We start from the raw sequence: 17,353 nt of genomic DNA on the forward strand, positions 1-17,353 counted from the left end.
ATGGCCAAAATGGAATAGAAAAAAAAGATCTATCCTTATGGGAAAGGCTGTGGTGCTGCTGTTGTGTAAGCAGTGGACTACTAACTGCAAGGTTGGTGGTTCCAAACCACCAGCCGCTCTAAGAGAGTAGGATGAGGTTACTTGTTCCTGTGAAGATTTATAGCTTCAGATGCCCTCCAAAGGGATGCTATGAACCAGAATCAACCCAGTGGCCATGTATTTGTTGGGTTTTTTTAATAGAAAAAGGAGAAATTTGGCTCTAATCACATGACATATAGAAAAAATATATAATAAGAGCTTCAAAACATTTATGGAAAAATCCCATTATGTTTTCATTCTGCTCCCCCCCCCATGGACTTTTTGAAGCCCTTACACATGGACTGAATGTCAAAAACAAAATTTAGACTTAGAGTAGAAAATATGAGTGAACATCTTTTAGAACATGGGTTTTGGCAAATTATTCAATAAGATGCAAAGACATCAACTATGAAAACAGATTCATACATTTGACAATGTTGAAATTAATATTTAGAGAATGGAACAAAAGGTACTATAAATTAGTTGAAGATGTCAAACATTCATGTTGTAAAAGTATTAAGAAATAATTGTATCAAGAATATACAAAGGACATCTACAAAACACTAAGGGTACAAATAACCCAAGAGAATACGTTTCAGGAGACTTGATTAGATACTTCCCAGAAGAAACATGCATTCCCTGTGAACAGATGGAGGAATGTTCAGATAAGTGTGGATCAGATTAATGCAAATGAGGACCACAATAAGACCACTTTCTATACAGTAGATTAATTTTTAAACAATCTTTCCATATCAGAGGTTGAAAAGATCTTGAGCCATATAATTACTTCTGCATCATAGGCGAGAGTGAGGCATTTAGCACTGTTTCAGAAGTCCTCGTAGCTCATTACCCCGACCCAGCAATTCTGTTCCTTCATATTATGAGAACCTCTTCATACGTGTGTAAAACATGAGATGTATAAGAATGATCCACTAAGCATAGGCAATAGCAAAAATCTGGAAATAACCCATAGTCACAACCAAATGAACGTGATAATGGCAAGTGATGTAGCTGTTAAAATGAATGCAATATGGTGCCAGGCGGCCCAATGGACGAGTCCTAGTAATATGACAGTGAATGGAAAGACGACTCTGAAAGGGTTCCTGCAGAATGATAGCCCTTCTGAAGGAGTAGAAAAAGGAGAACACGTGCTGTTACTAAGCGCGCACATACAGTATGAAAAGGAAGCAAGGGCTGGATTGTGAATGAAGGTTCCCTTGATGTCGGAAGCGGAGGGATGGCATTGGCCAGCAGTTAGGGCTGTCATAGCTCAGTGTCTTGGTTTTATTTTACTTGGTTGGTTCAAGGGTGCTTTTTATATTATCAAAGAGAATTATTCTAACCAACTTAATAGTGGGCCAGCATTGACCTGTGAAAAGACTTTGCCATATTCTTTAGTGGTTCCAACAAGGAATAAATAGGGGAAAAAATGAAAAACAGTCCTCATTTAAAAATAATTGTTTTAAAAGTGTTCAAGAGAACAGTTGACTACTGTACTATTAATGGAGATGAAAAGATACTTTGTTTTGAGCCTGTTATCTGTATAGTTTCTGTAACTATAAAAAGGGCCACTAGTATCTTCCTTATTGAACGGACTTTGATGTTTCACATTAGCAGCATGACATGTCGAAAGCACACAAGAGATTATTAATAGCAGCCAGGGATGCAGTAACAAATCTACTATGTTCACATACCAGAACATAGTGTTGGGTGAAGACCATTTCCATTTTCACAATCCTGTTTCTTAACCTGGACGCATATGTTCCCTGTATGTTGATCATACAGATCTACAAATGTTATTAATGCTGTATCTTTCTTTGCATGATGGTGTGACTGGGGAACAAAAGATGAATGAAGTGACCAGGAGCACTTTCCATATAAATATTTTCCAACTTGTAGGTGTGAAGGAAGGTCTCAGTAAACTATATAGGTGTTTTTCGCCTTTCTGTTCTTAGGCTTACAGAAGTCTAGAAGACAGAGACATTAGCCGAGAAGCTGAGATAGCTTGTCTTTTTTTGAAGACATGTCTTTTATTGAGTGAATTAATACATCTTCAGAACACTGTGAGGATGACACTTTTCTTCAATTTGCCAATCTTTATAGAAAATGAGCAATACTGGTTGTTCTTCTCCGGTACTCTCCAAGGTTATTTTTAACGCATTCAAATTGGTTTTTATAACTATTTAAGATGTGCGTTTTGATTCGTCCCCTCCTCTGTCCCTTGTAACAACAGCCTTGTGAACAAGGACGCCGCATTAAGCGGATCCACGCCATGTCCAACATCGGCACAGCGCTCAAGTTCCTTGAAGGAAGGAAGGTACGTGGGAAACACAACAGAAATGTGCGGGGGACAGGGGTGCACTTGTGCTTGACCAGTTCGACTCAGTCATTCTCTCCTAAGTAACGTACTCAGTTCATCCCTTCACCCCACCAGTGCTTACAAGGTGCTTCCTGTAAGAATGGGAGTCCTGCGGCCACAGTGGTTACCCATTGGGCTGCTACCTGCTAGGTCCACAGTGTGAAACTACCAGCGACTCCTTGAGAGAAAGGTGAGGCTTTCTTCACCTGTCGAGGTCTCAGAGACCCACCGAGGGCAGTTCTCCTGTGTTCTCTGGGTCTCAATGAGTCAGCATGGACTTGATGGCAGTGACCTTGGTTTGGCTTTTCCTATAAGAAAAGAAGTTGAAACCGCAAAACAGAAGGAATTTCGATGTTGTCCTTAAGGAAATTGCAGTCTAGTAACTCTACTGTACAAGAACCCAATATAAAATCCAGTTAATCACCGACACTTCCTGGCCGAGGAGGATGTAAGTATTAAGATGGTATAGGAGAACGCCTTTATCTTCTTGTGCATTGTTGATTACACAGTGTTCCTAGATCCCTCCAATTATTTTCTTTGGAGGACTTCTCTTCTTCCTGGTCTCCTGCGTGAGTTTTCCAGAAAATGCAGAAGGAAGACTCGTTGAGTTGGGAATGGAGATAGAGTTCTTTAGGCACTCCATCTTTCCATTGCAGCTGTACTTAAATACTGAGGTGTAGTTGTTAGAAGATACTTCATCATAACTGATGAAGTCTTATATAAAATTTTGATGACAAACTATGAAAGTCATCAATAATAATTTTTCACAGATGACTGTATGAAATAAAGCTAAGTGTTAAAGTCCGTTAATCCGGTTTGAAATAGGACATGGTGGTAGGTTATGTGTTGGGCTGCTAATCTCAAGGTCAGCAGTTCGAAGCCACCAGCCACTAGTGGGTTATATGTTGAGCTGTTCATCTCAAAGTCAGCTATTCAAAAGCACCAGCCACTCCTGGAGAGAAAGAGGCTGTTGACTCTTGGAAAGATTTACAGCATGTGAAACCCGCCGGGTCAGTTCTACTCTGTCCTATTGGATCAGTATGAGTTGGAATCAAGTAGAGGGCAGTGGGTTTGGAATTTAGGTTAGTAAGGGCAGAATGTGATTCATTGAATCCCAAATAAAACCCAAAACCTTGTCTATGTCCCCACAAATTTCTTAACCTCTTTTAATTTCCAACAACAACAAGGACCTGGAGCAAAACAACAAAAAGCCTGAACCATAGCGTTTACAACCACCTTTCCTCACACTTCTTGATCGCATGATCGCAGAATGCTTGGCTGGCGAGAGGAAGGGATTTCGGAAGAGTCTTTGGTTCCCTCTCTCTTAGTATTCAGTTTTCTGATTTATAAGAATTTATGTCTCCGCTAGTTTTTTTTCCTCCAGGAATTTGTCTTTGATGTGTTCTTAACTGTGTTCTTCCATTTACACTTCTTCCTTTGGATATCAGAAAAGTTACATAGTAGTTCTTGAGTTCTTGTTGAGCTTGGTGGAATAATGCCAACACTCCTGTGGCTGTGGTGCTAATGATTAAGCACGAGATGCTAAGCAAAAGGTGAGCAGTTCAAGTCTACTCAGAGGTACCCACAAGAAAGGGCTGGCCATCTACTTTGGAAATCATTCACTGAAGGCCTTGAGGAGCCTCATTCTACTCTGACGCACATGTGCTATTGTTACACATGTGTAACAACAACTGGTCCTGTGTGCCTGAACCCACTGATGCAGCCAGCGTGTTAGCCCATGTCCTGGACAGCTTTTCTCTTTTTCACTGCTCCTCCAGTTTGCCCACCACGTGTCTTTCTCCGAGGACTGGTCTCTCCTGACGACATATGAGAAATATGTAAGACAAAGTCTCACGATCCTTGCCTCTAAGGAGCTCTCTGACCGTATTTCTTCCAAGACAGATTGCACGTGGTCTCCATAAATTGTAGTGGACTGAACTGTAATGGATTCTTTATTTTTATTTCTGAAAGATGTCTGAGAAAACCAAGCTAATACCCTGTTTATTTTTTCACGTGAGTTATTGAAAGGAAATTCTGACACAGTAGTAGCTGATGAATAGATCCATCACCATTGTGCCCAGTATCCACTTTGCTTTCTCCATTAGATACCAGGTGGATCTTTCTAAACAACAATACAAACCACCTAACTACCTTTCCTAAATCTTGCCATAATGAACACCAGGAGCATAAAGTCACGCTCCCGTGCAGTCCCAATTGGTGACATTAAGCCTGGGGGGAGAGAAAGGGTGCCCATGGTGAGCAGAAGCACGGAGTGGCCCCAGTCCATCACCAGAAGAGGGCAGTGAATGTTTGATTCTAGTTACTTCAATGAAGTGTAGATCCAGTCATCTAAGCTTCTCAGATGTATTGATAAAAGACAGTGATCTGGATTGTTTATTATCTTTTTTGGAAATGTATTACCAAATACTTAAACTATTTTGGAAATATGTCTGGGCCTCTAATTTTCAGGAAAAAAAAACACACCTGCAGATCTCATGAAGCATGTGATCTACCCTGGCCCAGCAGTTCTCAAGCATTCGCCGATATCAGCATCACCAAACAGCTTCAGTGAGACAGACTGGGCTGGAGCTCCTTAGTTTCTGGTTTCACTGGCCCGTGCCCAGGGCCCAGATTCAGCATCTCTAGCTTGTTCCTGGGAGATGGGCTGCTGCCTAGGAGCCTCCCTTGGAGAGCCGCTAATCTGAAACATTCCTCTCATTGGGTCCATCAGCACGACTCCATCTTCTTTCTGGCTTCTGGAACAGTTTCCATCTCTTTGGATGCCATTTTATCACCCACCCAAGACTCTTTAGGTGTGAAGGATGCATTACAAATCCAATGGGCTTTCACAAAGGACTTTTTAAGACATGGAGGGAGAGAATTTTTACCTAGGCTCTGTTAATTCATTGTGTGAAACATAGTTTTTAGGATCAAAGATGATTATGAAAACACTTCTTTTCAAAACTAAACTAAACAATCTTTAGGTTCTACAATTAAAAAATCAAACTCACTGTCATCAAATCAATTCTGTCTCATAGGGACCCCTGTGGTTTCCTGAGACTGTCACTATTTATGGGAATAGAAAGCCCAGTTTTTCTCCCGTGGAGCTGCTGGTGGTTTTGAGCTGCCTGTCATGCGATTGCAGCCAAACGCAAAACCACGAGACTACCAGGCTCCTTTTAGGTTCTATAATAATTGGGATCAATCAACAGTGTATTAACGCCAGAGGCAGGTGTTGTTGTTGGGTGCCACCGAGTCGTTTCCAACCATAGTGACTCCGTGCACAGTAGCACCACACACTGCCCGGTCCTCACCAGCTTCGCGGTTGTTCCTGTGCCTGATCCCAGTGTTCCAGCCACTGTGCCAGTGAGTGTATCTCACTGGGGAGCCTTCCTCTTGTACCAAGCATGACGTTCTTCCCCAGGGACTGGTCCTCCTGACAGTGTGTCCATCGTGTGTGAGATAAGTCTCATCATCCGTGCCTCTGAGGAGCACTTGGGCCATACTTCCTCCAAGACTGATGTGTTTTTCCATTTAGCCGTTCATGGTACTTTCAATATTCTTCTCCGGCACCACAACTCAAATGCATCCATTCTTCTGTCGTCTTCTTTATTCCATGTCCACCTTTCACATGCATATAGGTGTCGGTAGAAAATTCAAATTATATTCAATGGGATTTTTAAAAAGAATGATTGTGTTAGTCTGGGTAGACTGGAGAAACAAATTCATAGATACTCATATGTGTATAAGAAAGAGCTTTATATAAAGAGTAATTATACATAAAGGAAAACATCCCAGCCCAGCCTGGATCAAGTACATAAATCTGATATTAACCCATATGTCCTATACTGATCTGTAAAGTCCTCTTCAGACTCACAAAACACATGCAATGATGCTGAGTGCAGGAAGAGAACAGGCCAGTGGGTGGGAAGTCTTGTGGATCCCGTGGCATTGTAAGAATCTCAGCCCTGGTATGGCTCCTCCAGCTCAGGGCACTAGTGTAGCTCCCTATGTCTTGTCAGCTGCAATGTCTCTGCATCCTGCCTCTAGCGAGCTATTTATCTCCTCAGTGCCTCCAAATGAGGTCATCAAGCTGGAGCCTGATTGACAGGCTAAATCCCACCCCTTCACTCTTAATCCTCTCAAATTGATAACAGATTATATAACTACCACAGTGATGTACAAGGAAAAAAAATCATCCGTCCTCTGTGGAATGTATTAATCAATGGTAATAGCATTTGTCATAAATTTGTCGTTGCTATATACTGAGTGTGGAGAAAACTCTATGGGAGATATAAACAAAGCAATCGAAATTATTTTAGCGGTCACATTTAGTTCAATTATAAAGGATCAGAGGATATTGGTGTTCTTTATTTTCCACAAACACGAATCATATGTCTTATATTGTACTCAGTTTAAAATCAGAAGATGCATGTGCTTATAAATGATGGCAGTTTTCAGATTTCTTTTTGTCACCAAGTCGAATGAATGAATCTTAAACAAAAATCATATGTGTGTATTATTACTCTTTCTCTTGTATAGCACTTAGTAAATTAAAAAATTCAAATATAGAGTATTTGGGGACTGGTTTTGGATTTGAATGCTGTTTTTATAGAATGAACCGTTTACAACCCCCTAAACTTTATTAATTATTAAAGAAAGTTATTGAGCTACCATGGTACTGAGTACTTCTTCATCTTGTCCTACTTGGCTGAGGGCTTATGAAAGCTATGGTGAACCTCCCACACAGATGAACTGAAACGGAGATGGTTTGGTTAGAGCTAAGAAATAACTTGAAAACATAATTGAGAACACTTGGAAAGAAATACTTCATTACGCATGTAAGCAGAATGCCATCTCCTCAGAATGCTCTCTAATTACTGTGACCTAACAGTAAGGGACTTGACCCTTTTAGTCTCATTGATTTGCAATAGTTCCTGGAGTTTTTTCCCCCTCAGTTCTTCAAAAGGTATTCCCAAAACCATGCTTGAAATCCACACTCACATTTTTGTGCCCCTTGAACCAAGAATGCTGCTTTTGGAGGTTAACTCACATGTCTCTCTCACCTTCTCTTTCCCTTCTCATGTCAGTCTGTATACAGAGGATCGCCGGTTAGTACACAAGTTTTAGAATGTTTAACTCCTGACTTTTATAGGTAAAAGAGAACATAAGATTCATGTTATTTAGTAACAATCTTCAAAGTAAGTGCATCTTCTTAAACTGTTCATCATGAACACCCACTGCCTCCCCAACACGGCCCCCACCCCCCACCCCCGGTCTGGCATTTTGTTGGTAATTCTTGCATGACGTCATAGTTTTCAACTGCAAGCAAAAGGAATGTTTGAAATCAATTTTGCAGTTGTTTTTACTGTTGTGCACCTAATGGATGCTCCTGAGATTTTTCACTTAAGCCAAGTGCTTGCTGGTTGGTATTCTCACCGCACTTACTTTGTGTACCGTGACAGAGGCATGACCCCATCTTACTGATGTCTCATATAGTCCCCGTTACTGTATAACTGAACAACTTCCAATCCCTCAGCAGTTTGCTAGTACTGTCTTTTCTTTTCAAACAGATTAAATTAGTCAACATTAACTGGACCGACATAGCCGATGGCCGACCCTCCATCGTTCTTGGACTCATGTGGACTATTATTCTGTATTTCCAGGTATGGGGAGAGGGCTTCCAGGTGCTCCTGGGTCATGCAGGGAGGTGTGTGTGTGTGTGTGTGTGTGTAGACATTTCAGTAATGCCCTTATTTGTCATGCCTTTGGCGTTGAGACTCGAGCTTGCAGAAATGTGACCTTTCTACATACAGTGGTATTTGGTCGAAGGATAATTCTCTCTTCTCAGCAAAGTTGTTAATTCTTTTTGCTCCTCATGCAAAGATGTTGCACAGAGACATTCCCTTCACCCAAGACACCCAACAGGGGTGCCCACATGGGAAAGTAGGCAGGACACTAGAGAGATGAAATACAGGTACTGTGTAGGAGAAGCTACAGAGAAATTACACTCTTTTTCTTCCCATGGGGCACGTGCGCTCTATGTTCTTAAAGACCAAAAGGGAGAGGCAGGAGCTTTCCCTCTGCTCCAGAGTACAGTCACGTGCCACTCATGTCCGGTGGGATAACGTCCACCTGCACGCATGTTATTGATCCCAAGATTCCTTACACTCTATTACACTGAAAAATTCGAGGTACCTAGAAGGTTCCATGATAGCAAATAAGGACTGCTTTGTCACGCACATAAAATACTTTTATTATTACTAGTGTGTTATAATTTCAAAGATGTCTTAATGTATCTGGAAGTATTCTTTAGTGTTTTTATGCATAAAATTGTATATTAGTTGAGTAAAATATATACTAAGACAAACATCCCACTAACTGACATTAGATCCAAACAGCAGCTAACTGGTGCAACTTATGAACAAATTTGACATAAGGAAAGACTCAGGAATTAGCTCATTTATAAGCCGCGCACTGCCTGCAGGCAATATGGTGTTCTCACACTGTCAAGTCACCCCGTTTCACAGGGTGCCTCATGGATGTTAAGCGATGCGTGGCTGTGGTTGTCTAGAAAAAAAGTGTGCTTTACATTTTAACTTATCAATTAATTCATATATTTAATACATATTTATTATGGTATAAAAGATGCTCTTCTAGATGCCAAGGAAGTAGGTCCAGGAGTAAGACACCAAAGTGCCCTTAAGAGCTTTCATTTCTGTGTTAAGATCTGTCCAGAGACAGCCGGAAGATCCAAAATAGTAGGATGGCATTTCCAGGTAGATACATAGACAGGCAGCCAGACAGCTGGATAGATAGGAGCTCTGGTGTCCCTGTTGGGTTAGCATTAGACTGCTAGCCACAAGGTTTTCAGTTCAAATCTTTCAGCTACTCCATGGTGGAAAGATGAGGTTATCCAGTGCCCTAAAGATTTATAGGGTTTCTCTGAGTTTGAATCAATTCGACAGTGGTTACAGGAGCCTTTGTTGGGCTGCTAACCATAAGGTCAGCAGTTCAGACCCACCAAGCCACTCCTCCCAACGATGACGTTTTCTGCTCCTGTAACTCCCAAGGAGCACTTCTACTCTGTACATAGAGTCACTGTGAGTCAGAATTGGCTCAATGGCAGTGAGTTTGATTTAGAAAATTATTTATATACGGATAGAGAGATATCACTTACAGCAGTGACAATTAGGAAGTGCTTCATGGAGGGGGCATCATTTGAGCTGATGCTTATAATTTTTATAAGAAACAGAAATTGGCAGAAAGCATTGCGCCAACAACGGAGTCTGTGAACAAAGGTGCGGAGAGATGGACGCCGCGCGCGTGTATAGAAAGGAAAGCAGCTTGGGTAGCTGGGACATTGGATGTGCTGAGTGGAGGATAAATGATGAACATGAAGACGATGGCTTGTAGATGGTAGGATCCCCTAATGTAAACTAGAGGATTTCAAGATAAGTTGTATCTCATGCTTAGTTTTAAATCCCTGCCTATTCTAGGCAAGACTGCCCAAAGAAAGAGTATAAGATGACGCTCTGCTATCTTTTTTCTTGAAGCATCGATAGCCAGTGTCCTCCGAGAGCATTCCATTGTATCTCTCAATAATTGTATTATAAATGCTTAATAATAGGTGGTGTAACATGTACGTGCTCAGCTGCTAACCTAAAGGCTGGTGGTTTGAAACCACACGGCCACTTCAGGGGAAACGTGACAAGCCATTGCTCGTTAGAGATTTCAGTCAGGGAAGCCCGATGACGCAGTGTTCTTTGGTCACACGGGCTCAGTGTGAGTTGGAATAGACTGCATGGCTTCTCACAACAACGCGGGCAGACAATATTTTAAACGGACTACACAATACCGCAGAGCAGGGAATCATTAGCAACAGCATTTAATTGCTCTTCAGATGCCCTGGGCCTTTGTGCGGCCTGTGCTTTCCGGCAAGTAGGGAGAAAGACATCTTTCTTCTCCTGTACAGATGTCCAGTCTTGGAGAGCCGCAGGGGCAGCTCTTCTCTGTCCTCCGGGGTTGATTTGTCAGAATCAGCGCCGGGGAAGTGAGGTTCTTGGCTTGTTTTCATTTGTTTTTGTTTGGGCTGGTGGTTTCCATCAGTAACTTCTCCGAGATTTACTTTATTTTCCTTGTCAAATGGTGAGGCATTGAGCATAATTGATAGCCAAAGACCCTTCCCATTCAGAATTTTTTTTCTTTTTAAATACTTTGATTGGGGACTCTTACATCTCTTATCACAATCCATACATTCCTCCGGCGTGTCAAGCACATTTGCACATATGCTGCCATCATCATTTTCAAAGCATTCTCTTCCCATTTGAGCCCCTGGTATCAGCTCCCCATTTCATCCCCCTCTCTCCCTACCCCACCTGCCCTCCCTCACGAACCCTTGATAAGTTAGACTATTTTTTCCATATTTTACATCGTTCTCCACCGCCCCTCACCCACTTTTCCATTATTCGTCCTCCTGGGAGGGGGTTCTAAGTTGATCCTTGTGATCGAGTCCCCGTTTCTGCCCAGAATTTTTTTTTTATTCAGTGAGAAATTAGTCATTCAAATTAACTATGCAATGAACCGGTTATTTTCAGTCTGTTTACAATGTAAATAAATCATGTTCTACTGAAAAATGTTAAGCATGGAAAAGAAAAGTACCCGAGGCAAGAAAAACAGAGATAACCCTTTTACCTTCGCTGACTTCCCTGCCGGCAGATTGAAGAGCTGACCAGTAACCTGCCCCAGCTGCAGTCCCTGTCCAGTAGCGCGTCTTCGGTGGACAGTACGCTCAGCGCGGAGGCCGCCAGCCCTCCCAGCAAACGGAAAGTGGCCGCCAAGACCCAGGGAAACGCAAAAAAGGCCTTGCTAAAGTGGGTCCAGTGCACAGTAGCCAAGTAAGTATCAAGAGTGAGTTCGACACCCTTCAATTGCTTGAGTGCTCAGTTTCTTCCTGGTTGCGTTCGCAAGGACTGCAACCTTGGGAGAGACTCGTGAATGGATGCCCTGGCTGTAGCTTTCATTACACTCCTACGAACTGGAATGCGAACATCCATCACCACTAATAGACTGGGGAAACGCTGTAATAAAATGAACTCCCTGCCTCATTCTTCATTCAAGGGATTGGGCTTGATCCATTAAGCCAATTTATCCTTACACTCTGATTAGTAGCAGGAGGGCTGGATCTATTTAGGTCATTGTTTGGAGTTGTTTCTGTTGAATGGTCTTTTCAGAAATAAACTTGAGGCTCAAACCTCATGCATTTTTCTTCATAAGAACCCCTGGGGTCTATTTAATAGCAATGTGAATAGGATTCACATACTAAATAACTTTCCAGAAGCATTTCTAGTAATTTAATTTTTTTCCCCATTTGTTCAACATTTACCTGGAATACAGGCTCCTTTGTGCTTTCCAGCTCTGTGAGTCAAGAATTTGCTGCTAGTTTTCAGCTTCCTACCAAGCATAATGAAACTACATGGGTATATGCATGTGTGGTATGATGCTGGGTAGAAAATTACTGCTCCAGACAAATATCTTCTCGTAGCTATTTTAGGGGGGGTTTCAGTTGAGTCTGTGTCTTGGGGGTCAGTGGTAGTGCGGCTTCTCTCAGAAGCCTCGTTTGTTGTTTGATATTTTCCGGAACAACATGTAAAATGACTCACTTCCTCGCCCGTTTTGCCGCCCAGATCTGCGTTTGAGTCTCTGTTACTGGCAAAGAGTTGTAAACATGTCCTTATCATATTAAAATCTTGAGGTGCCAAAAATAGAGACTTCTATTTTTAAAGCATTTGAATAGCAAAAATAAGTAGAGAAAACGATCAACACAGAGAAGATGTAATTAGCGTTACTAATATATGGGTTTTATCGAGCTTTTAAAGTGTGTTGGTGGTTTTCTAATTTGGGGTGTAGTTTGATGCCACAAAGTACAGTTATGAATATATTTGAAACTGAAGCTTTTCTGATCACTGTATTGTGGTAGGCATGGATAGGCCTGTGATATTCCTACTATGTGTGACTGAGTGTACTGTAGTACGGATGGTTATATCCACATTGCTGGTATATTGTTTGTGTTCTACATACTGAGGCACTACTGGTCCCTATTGCCTCTGAGATAGACAGTAGGAGGGACAGGGCTTGCTAAAAAGAGCTGGTTACCACGCGGCATGAACTGCATCATGATCCTGTGGCAATCAGTCTTGGTCAAAGTGTTGATGTGGGGACTATTCTGGGATTCATTGCTTCACATACCATTGCCAATGTTAAATTGATATCTATTTAGTAATATACAGAAAGTAGCATTGGTTCAGTGGTAAAATTCTCACTTTCCAGGTAGAAGAACTGGGTTGATTCTCAGCTAACGCATTTCAAGCGCAGCCACCACTGTCTTTCAGGGGAGGCTTGCAAGTGGTTGTGATGGTGGAGATGAACCCTGGGGGCAGAGTGGAGTATATTTAGCCTGCAGACCACACAGTTAGCGGTTCCAAAATTTGCAGAACCATAAGGAGAGTTCATATCTCTTTCCCTCTCTCTCTACATATATGTATGCATATATTTTAACCAGTTTCATTATTGTCAATACCATTTCAGAATTTTCATCATTAAGTTGTGTTGTACTGCTGCTATTTGTATATTTTATTGGCAACAGTCTAAGAAGAACAATTGTATTTCAGAATACAAATGGATGCAATATCTGAACCCTTATATAGAACTCTTATTCGTGGACATATGTACATGCGTGTGCACGCACACACACAAAAGCACATGTTTGTTGTGGTTTGGCACCATCAAGTCCATTTTGACTCATCAAGGTCCCAGGGTTTTCTACATTTTAAACTCTCAGAAGCGGATGGACAGGCCTTTCTTCTTCAGAGCAGGTTTAAACCCCTGACCTTTCAGCTGGGCGCTGAGCACTTGCATCGAACGCATTTGAAATAACGAAGCAAACACGCAACGAGCTTGAGAAATGCCTATCATTCAGACATACCTCATCGGTTCTCTAAGTTTGTCTCTGAGAATCTTAAACATAATGTTTGCACTAGAACATTTTGGAACTATTTACTACTATTTGGGTCTAATCAGAAGCAGCATATAGATCCCGAACAAAGATAGAAAGCACAAATATGCTAGCAGGGAGATTTACTGCCATATATTAAATTATTCCAACAAAGCAAACAATTAGAGGAACATTGCCTGCATTTCTTTCTGAAATGACTATAATAATAATCAAATTCAAAGAAATCAGAAATAAGATACGGAGAATAGTATTTCACTTATTGTTTACTGATTTGTACATCACATTATGCTGTTAAATAATTTAAGAAGCTATAAGAAACATAAACAAGCATCTTTCGGTGAACAAAGGTGGGAACCTATAGGTGGAAACTAGCTGGCTGTATAAAGGTGTAGGTAACCAAAAGACACTTCCTGGCCACTGTACCTGGAGGTGTGTCTACCTGTCAGACGGTTGCTGAAAATAATTGCATCTGCACTAGGAGAGACTGAAACACTGTTGGAATTAAGACAAGATTCACAATTAGTTTATAATGATTGGACCTTGTCAGGTAAAACATGGCGTTCTGAAGCCAGCAATTGTGTACAAAGAAGCAGTTTTCTCACACAGTATATGTTACAAAAATAGAATGTGCGTGACTGAAAGGGAACCTGAGAGGTACTGAGATAAAATTGGAAGACATTTATCAATTAATGATATTATTGAAGAGGCTAGCCTGGTGATCATTTAAAACAAACCCTTCTAAAAAGATATTATCCTTTGACTCTTAGCTAATTCAGTAATCACCTTGAACACTACAGTGAATCAAGGGCTGCGGCTGCCCTGAAGGTGTCTGCTGCTCTCTTTTTAGAGCAGTCTTCAGAGTTGATGAACTGGGGAGAAAATAAATTCCTTGTGAGGTTGCCTCACCCTTATTCTCCACGACCACAGACTATTTATTAACTTGCTTTCTTAATTATGATAACTAGCTTTGAGTTGATCAGAGACTCCAGAAACCAAATAGATCATCTACACCAAACACCCCGGAAGACATCAGGACACCGTCTCAAAGGCAATTTCCAAAGAAGAATTGGAAAAACAATTTGATTCGTGAGATGGAGTCCTTTGTCTGGATTTATATGAAATCTGGGTCCATTACGAACCACTCTGTAGTCACTGCCATGGAGTCCGTTCTGACTCATAACGACCCTCCTGCAGGGGCGCATAGAACTGCGCTGGTGGTTTCACAGTGCTGATCTTGAGATTATACCCAGCAGGCATGTGACCACTGAGTCAGCACCGCTCCCTTGGTGACCGCTTTGAGAGTGGGCAACATTCACTTGCAAATGGGTGCTTTATGGGGCACCACTGGGCAGGTTCAGTTTGCCAAACTCTGGGCCAGTAGTCAAGTGCCTAGTCATTTGTTTCTGTGACTGGTGACCTGCTTCTCATGGGTCACAACTCTACAAACTCTATAAATCTGCACTCTAGTTGATCGCCATGTGTCAGAATCCACAGCAACAACAACACTTTAGTCTATTATGACCCATGTCTGTACAACACTGTGATGCTTACATTGAGGACGGTGTTAAGAGATGTCTTCCTACCAAACTGTAGAATGATGAATTGTTATCACTGGTTTTATAAGTCTTCCTTTTTTATTTTACTAGACACTTTCTGAAATTTGTTTTTTTTCTTTTAAAGACCCGTAAAATGCATTTTTAATTAAGTATTTAAATGACTGAAACACCTAATATAGAAAACTCTAATTGTGGAACTAGAATGTCACTTGTATCATGCTACCCCGTAGACATTTTGTTCTGCTCAATATTTCTCAAGACCAGTTAAAGATGGAGGTGTCTTCACGATATTTATTGTTTAAGAATGGCTTTTGTGTGGGATCTCATTTACTGTATCTGGTTTGACGTGATCTTGCTTGGTGTCCTATGAAGGCAGGCTGGAGTAGAAGTAAAAGATTTTGGACGGAGTTGGAGGAGTGGAGTTGCCTTCCATTCAGTCATCCATGCGATTCGACCCGAACTCGTGGACTTGGAGAAAGTGAAAGGAAAATCTAATAGAGAAAACCTGGAGGAGGCATTCACTATCGCTGAAACAGAACTGGGGATCCCAAGACTGCTAGATCCTGAAGGTGGGTTGAATAATCGTAACCGCAGGTTTGTGTGCATGGAACCCAGAAATTAGATGACTTGCCCGTCTCCAGTAGAGGCCAGAAAGCAGCTAGAAGAAATAGCCTCTTCCTTCACTGATATTTTGGATAATTTTTGGCCACATATTTGGAAGCAAAATAAAGTTCTAAACGGCACTTTGACATTGGGGGCATGAGCCAGGCAAATGATTTATTATGTATAGGTAAGGGTTGGTGGAAGAGTTTTTAGAGGTATATGTGTGATGGGAGGTGTCGTAAGATAAAATAATTAGTTCTGGAATTAAAGCTAACACATACAAAATGATAGTAATCCAAGAATTTACTCTTTAAAAAATGCCAGTCTTTCAGAACTTAGAAATGCCGACAACTGTGCTGAGTGCTTTGGTTTCCACCAGGCTAGTAGCAAACATGGTGTTAGGTGCCTTAACGTTGATTCCGACTCACAGTGGCCGTATGCACAACCAAATGGACCTCTGCTCAGTCCAATTGTTCTTCTGTTTGAGTCCATTGTTGCAGCCCCTTGTCAATCTATCTTGTTGGGAGTCTTCCTGTTTTGTTTGTTTGTTTGTTTTTTGCTGCTCCTACACATTCCCAAGCATGATATCCTTCTCCAGGGACTGGTCTCTCCTGATACCATGTCCAAATTACGGGAGAAAAAGTCTCACCATCCTTGCCTCTAAGGAACATTCTGGCTGTATTTCTTCCAAGCCACATTCATTAGTTCTTTTGGAAGTTACTGGAATGCTCACTATTCTTCCCCAGCCCCCAATTCAAATGCATTGATTCTTCTTTCAACTTCCCATTCGGTGTCCAACTTTCCCATGCCTGTGGGGCAATTGAAAAAACATGGCTTGGCTTGGATCAAGTGCAGCTTAGTCCTCTAACATCCTTGCTTTTTAACACTTTAAGATGTTTTATACATCAGATCCACCCAATGCAATGTGTTGTTTGATCTCTTGACTGCTACTTCCATGAACACTGATTGTGGAGCCAAGAAAAACAAAACTCTGACAACTTCAATCTTTTTTCTGTATATCGTGATGCTACCTCTTGGCCCAGTTGTGAGGATTTTAGTCTTCACACGGAGTTGTCATCCTTCATCTTCAGCAGCAAGTGCTTCCCAGCTTCCTCACTTTCAGCAAGCAAGTTGATGTCATCTGCATATTTCAGGTTGTTAATAAGCCTTCCTCCATCCGATGCCACATGCCTCTTCATAGAATCCAGGGTCTCTGATGATTTGCTTAGCATGCAGATTGAATAAGCATGGCATACATTATTAACTATTATTTTTAGTCCCAATTGTTTAGCTAATATTTCTAATCCCAATTTCTGGTGCACGTTTTGGTAAAGCTATAACTTTTCATCCTGTGTAGAAATGAAGTTAACCCTTTCAAACAGTAATTTTGAGACTTTTACTGTACTTTAAAAAGGTGTTCATTATATTGAAATGATTGGGTCCAAGTGAATTTTAGTGACACAACCAATGTTGTATTGGGATTGACAATGATAGGAATCTTTATTGATACATATACACATAAATACAGTGAAAACATAACACCTAAAAGATGAGTGTTCAGATTAAGCATTCCTAGGTCTGAAACACAAGGAGATCCTTGGGTGTCAGTGGGAAGTCACAGCGAGTCTCCAAAGATAAGCATCAGTGTGTAGACCCCTGGGCATTTTTGGACATTTCTTTGTGTCCCTAGATTCACTTGGGTAACTAGGGGCTCTCAACCCCAGTACACTTATGTGGCTCGAG

At 41.4% G+C, this 17,353-nt stretch overlaps 1 protein-coding gene across 1 annotated transcript in view; it reads left to right on the plus strand.

The window, feature by feature from the left end:
- The window catches only part of LOC142453150 (nesprin-1-like), a 239,076-nt gene that overhangs the window by 91,887 nt on the left and 129,836 nt on the right, over positions 1-17,353 (plus strand). The window contains exons 5-8 of the mRNA XM_075554218.1: positions 2,312-2,395; positions 8,011-8,103; positions 11,156-11,334; positions 15,380-15,576. Coding sequence (XP_075410333.1) covers positions 2,312-2,395; positions 8,011-8,103; positions 11,156-11,334; positions 15,380-15,576 — 553 coding nt within the window. The remainder of the gene's footprint in view (positions 1-2,311; positions 2,396-8,010; positions 8,104-11,155; positions 11,335-15,379; positions 15,577-17,353) is intronic.

This window comes from Tenrec ecaudatus, chromosome 7 (assembly GCF_050624435.1).
Source record: "Tenrec ecaudatus isolate mTenEca1 chromosome 7, mTenEca1.hap1, whole genome shotgun sequence".
Lineage (NCBI taxonomy): Eukaryota > Metazoa > Chordata > Mammalia > Afrosoricida > Tenrecidae > Tenrec > Tenrec ecaudatus.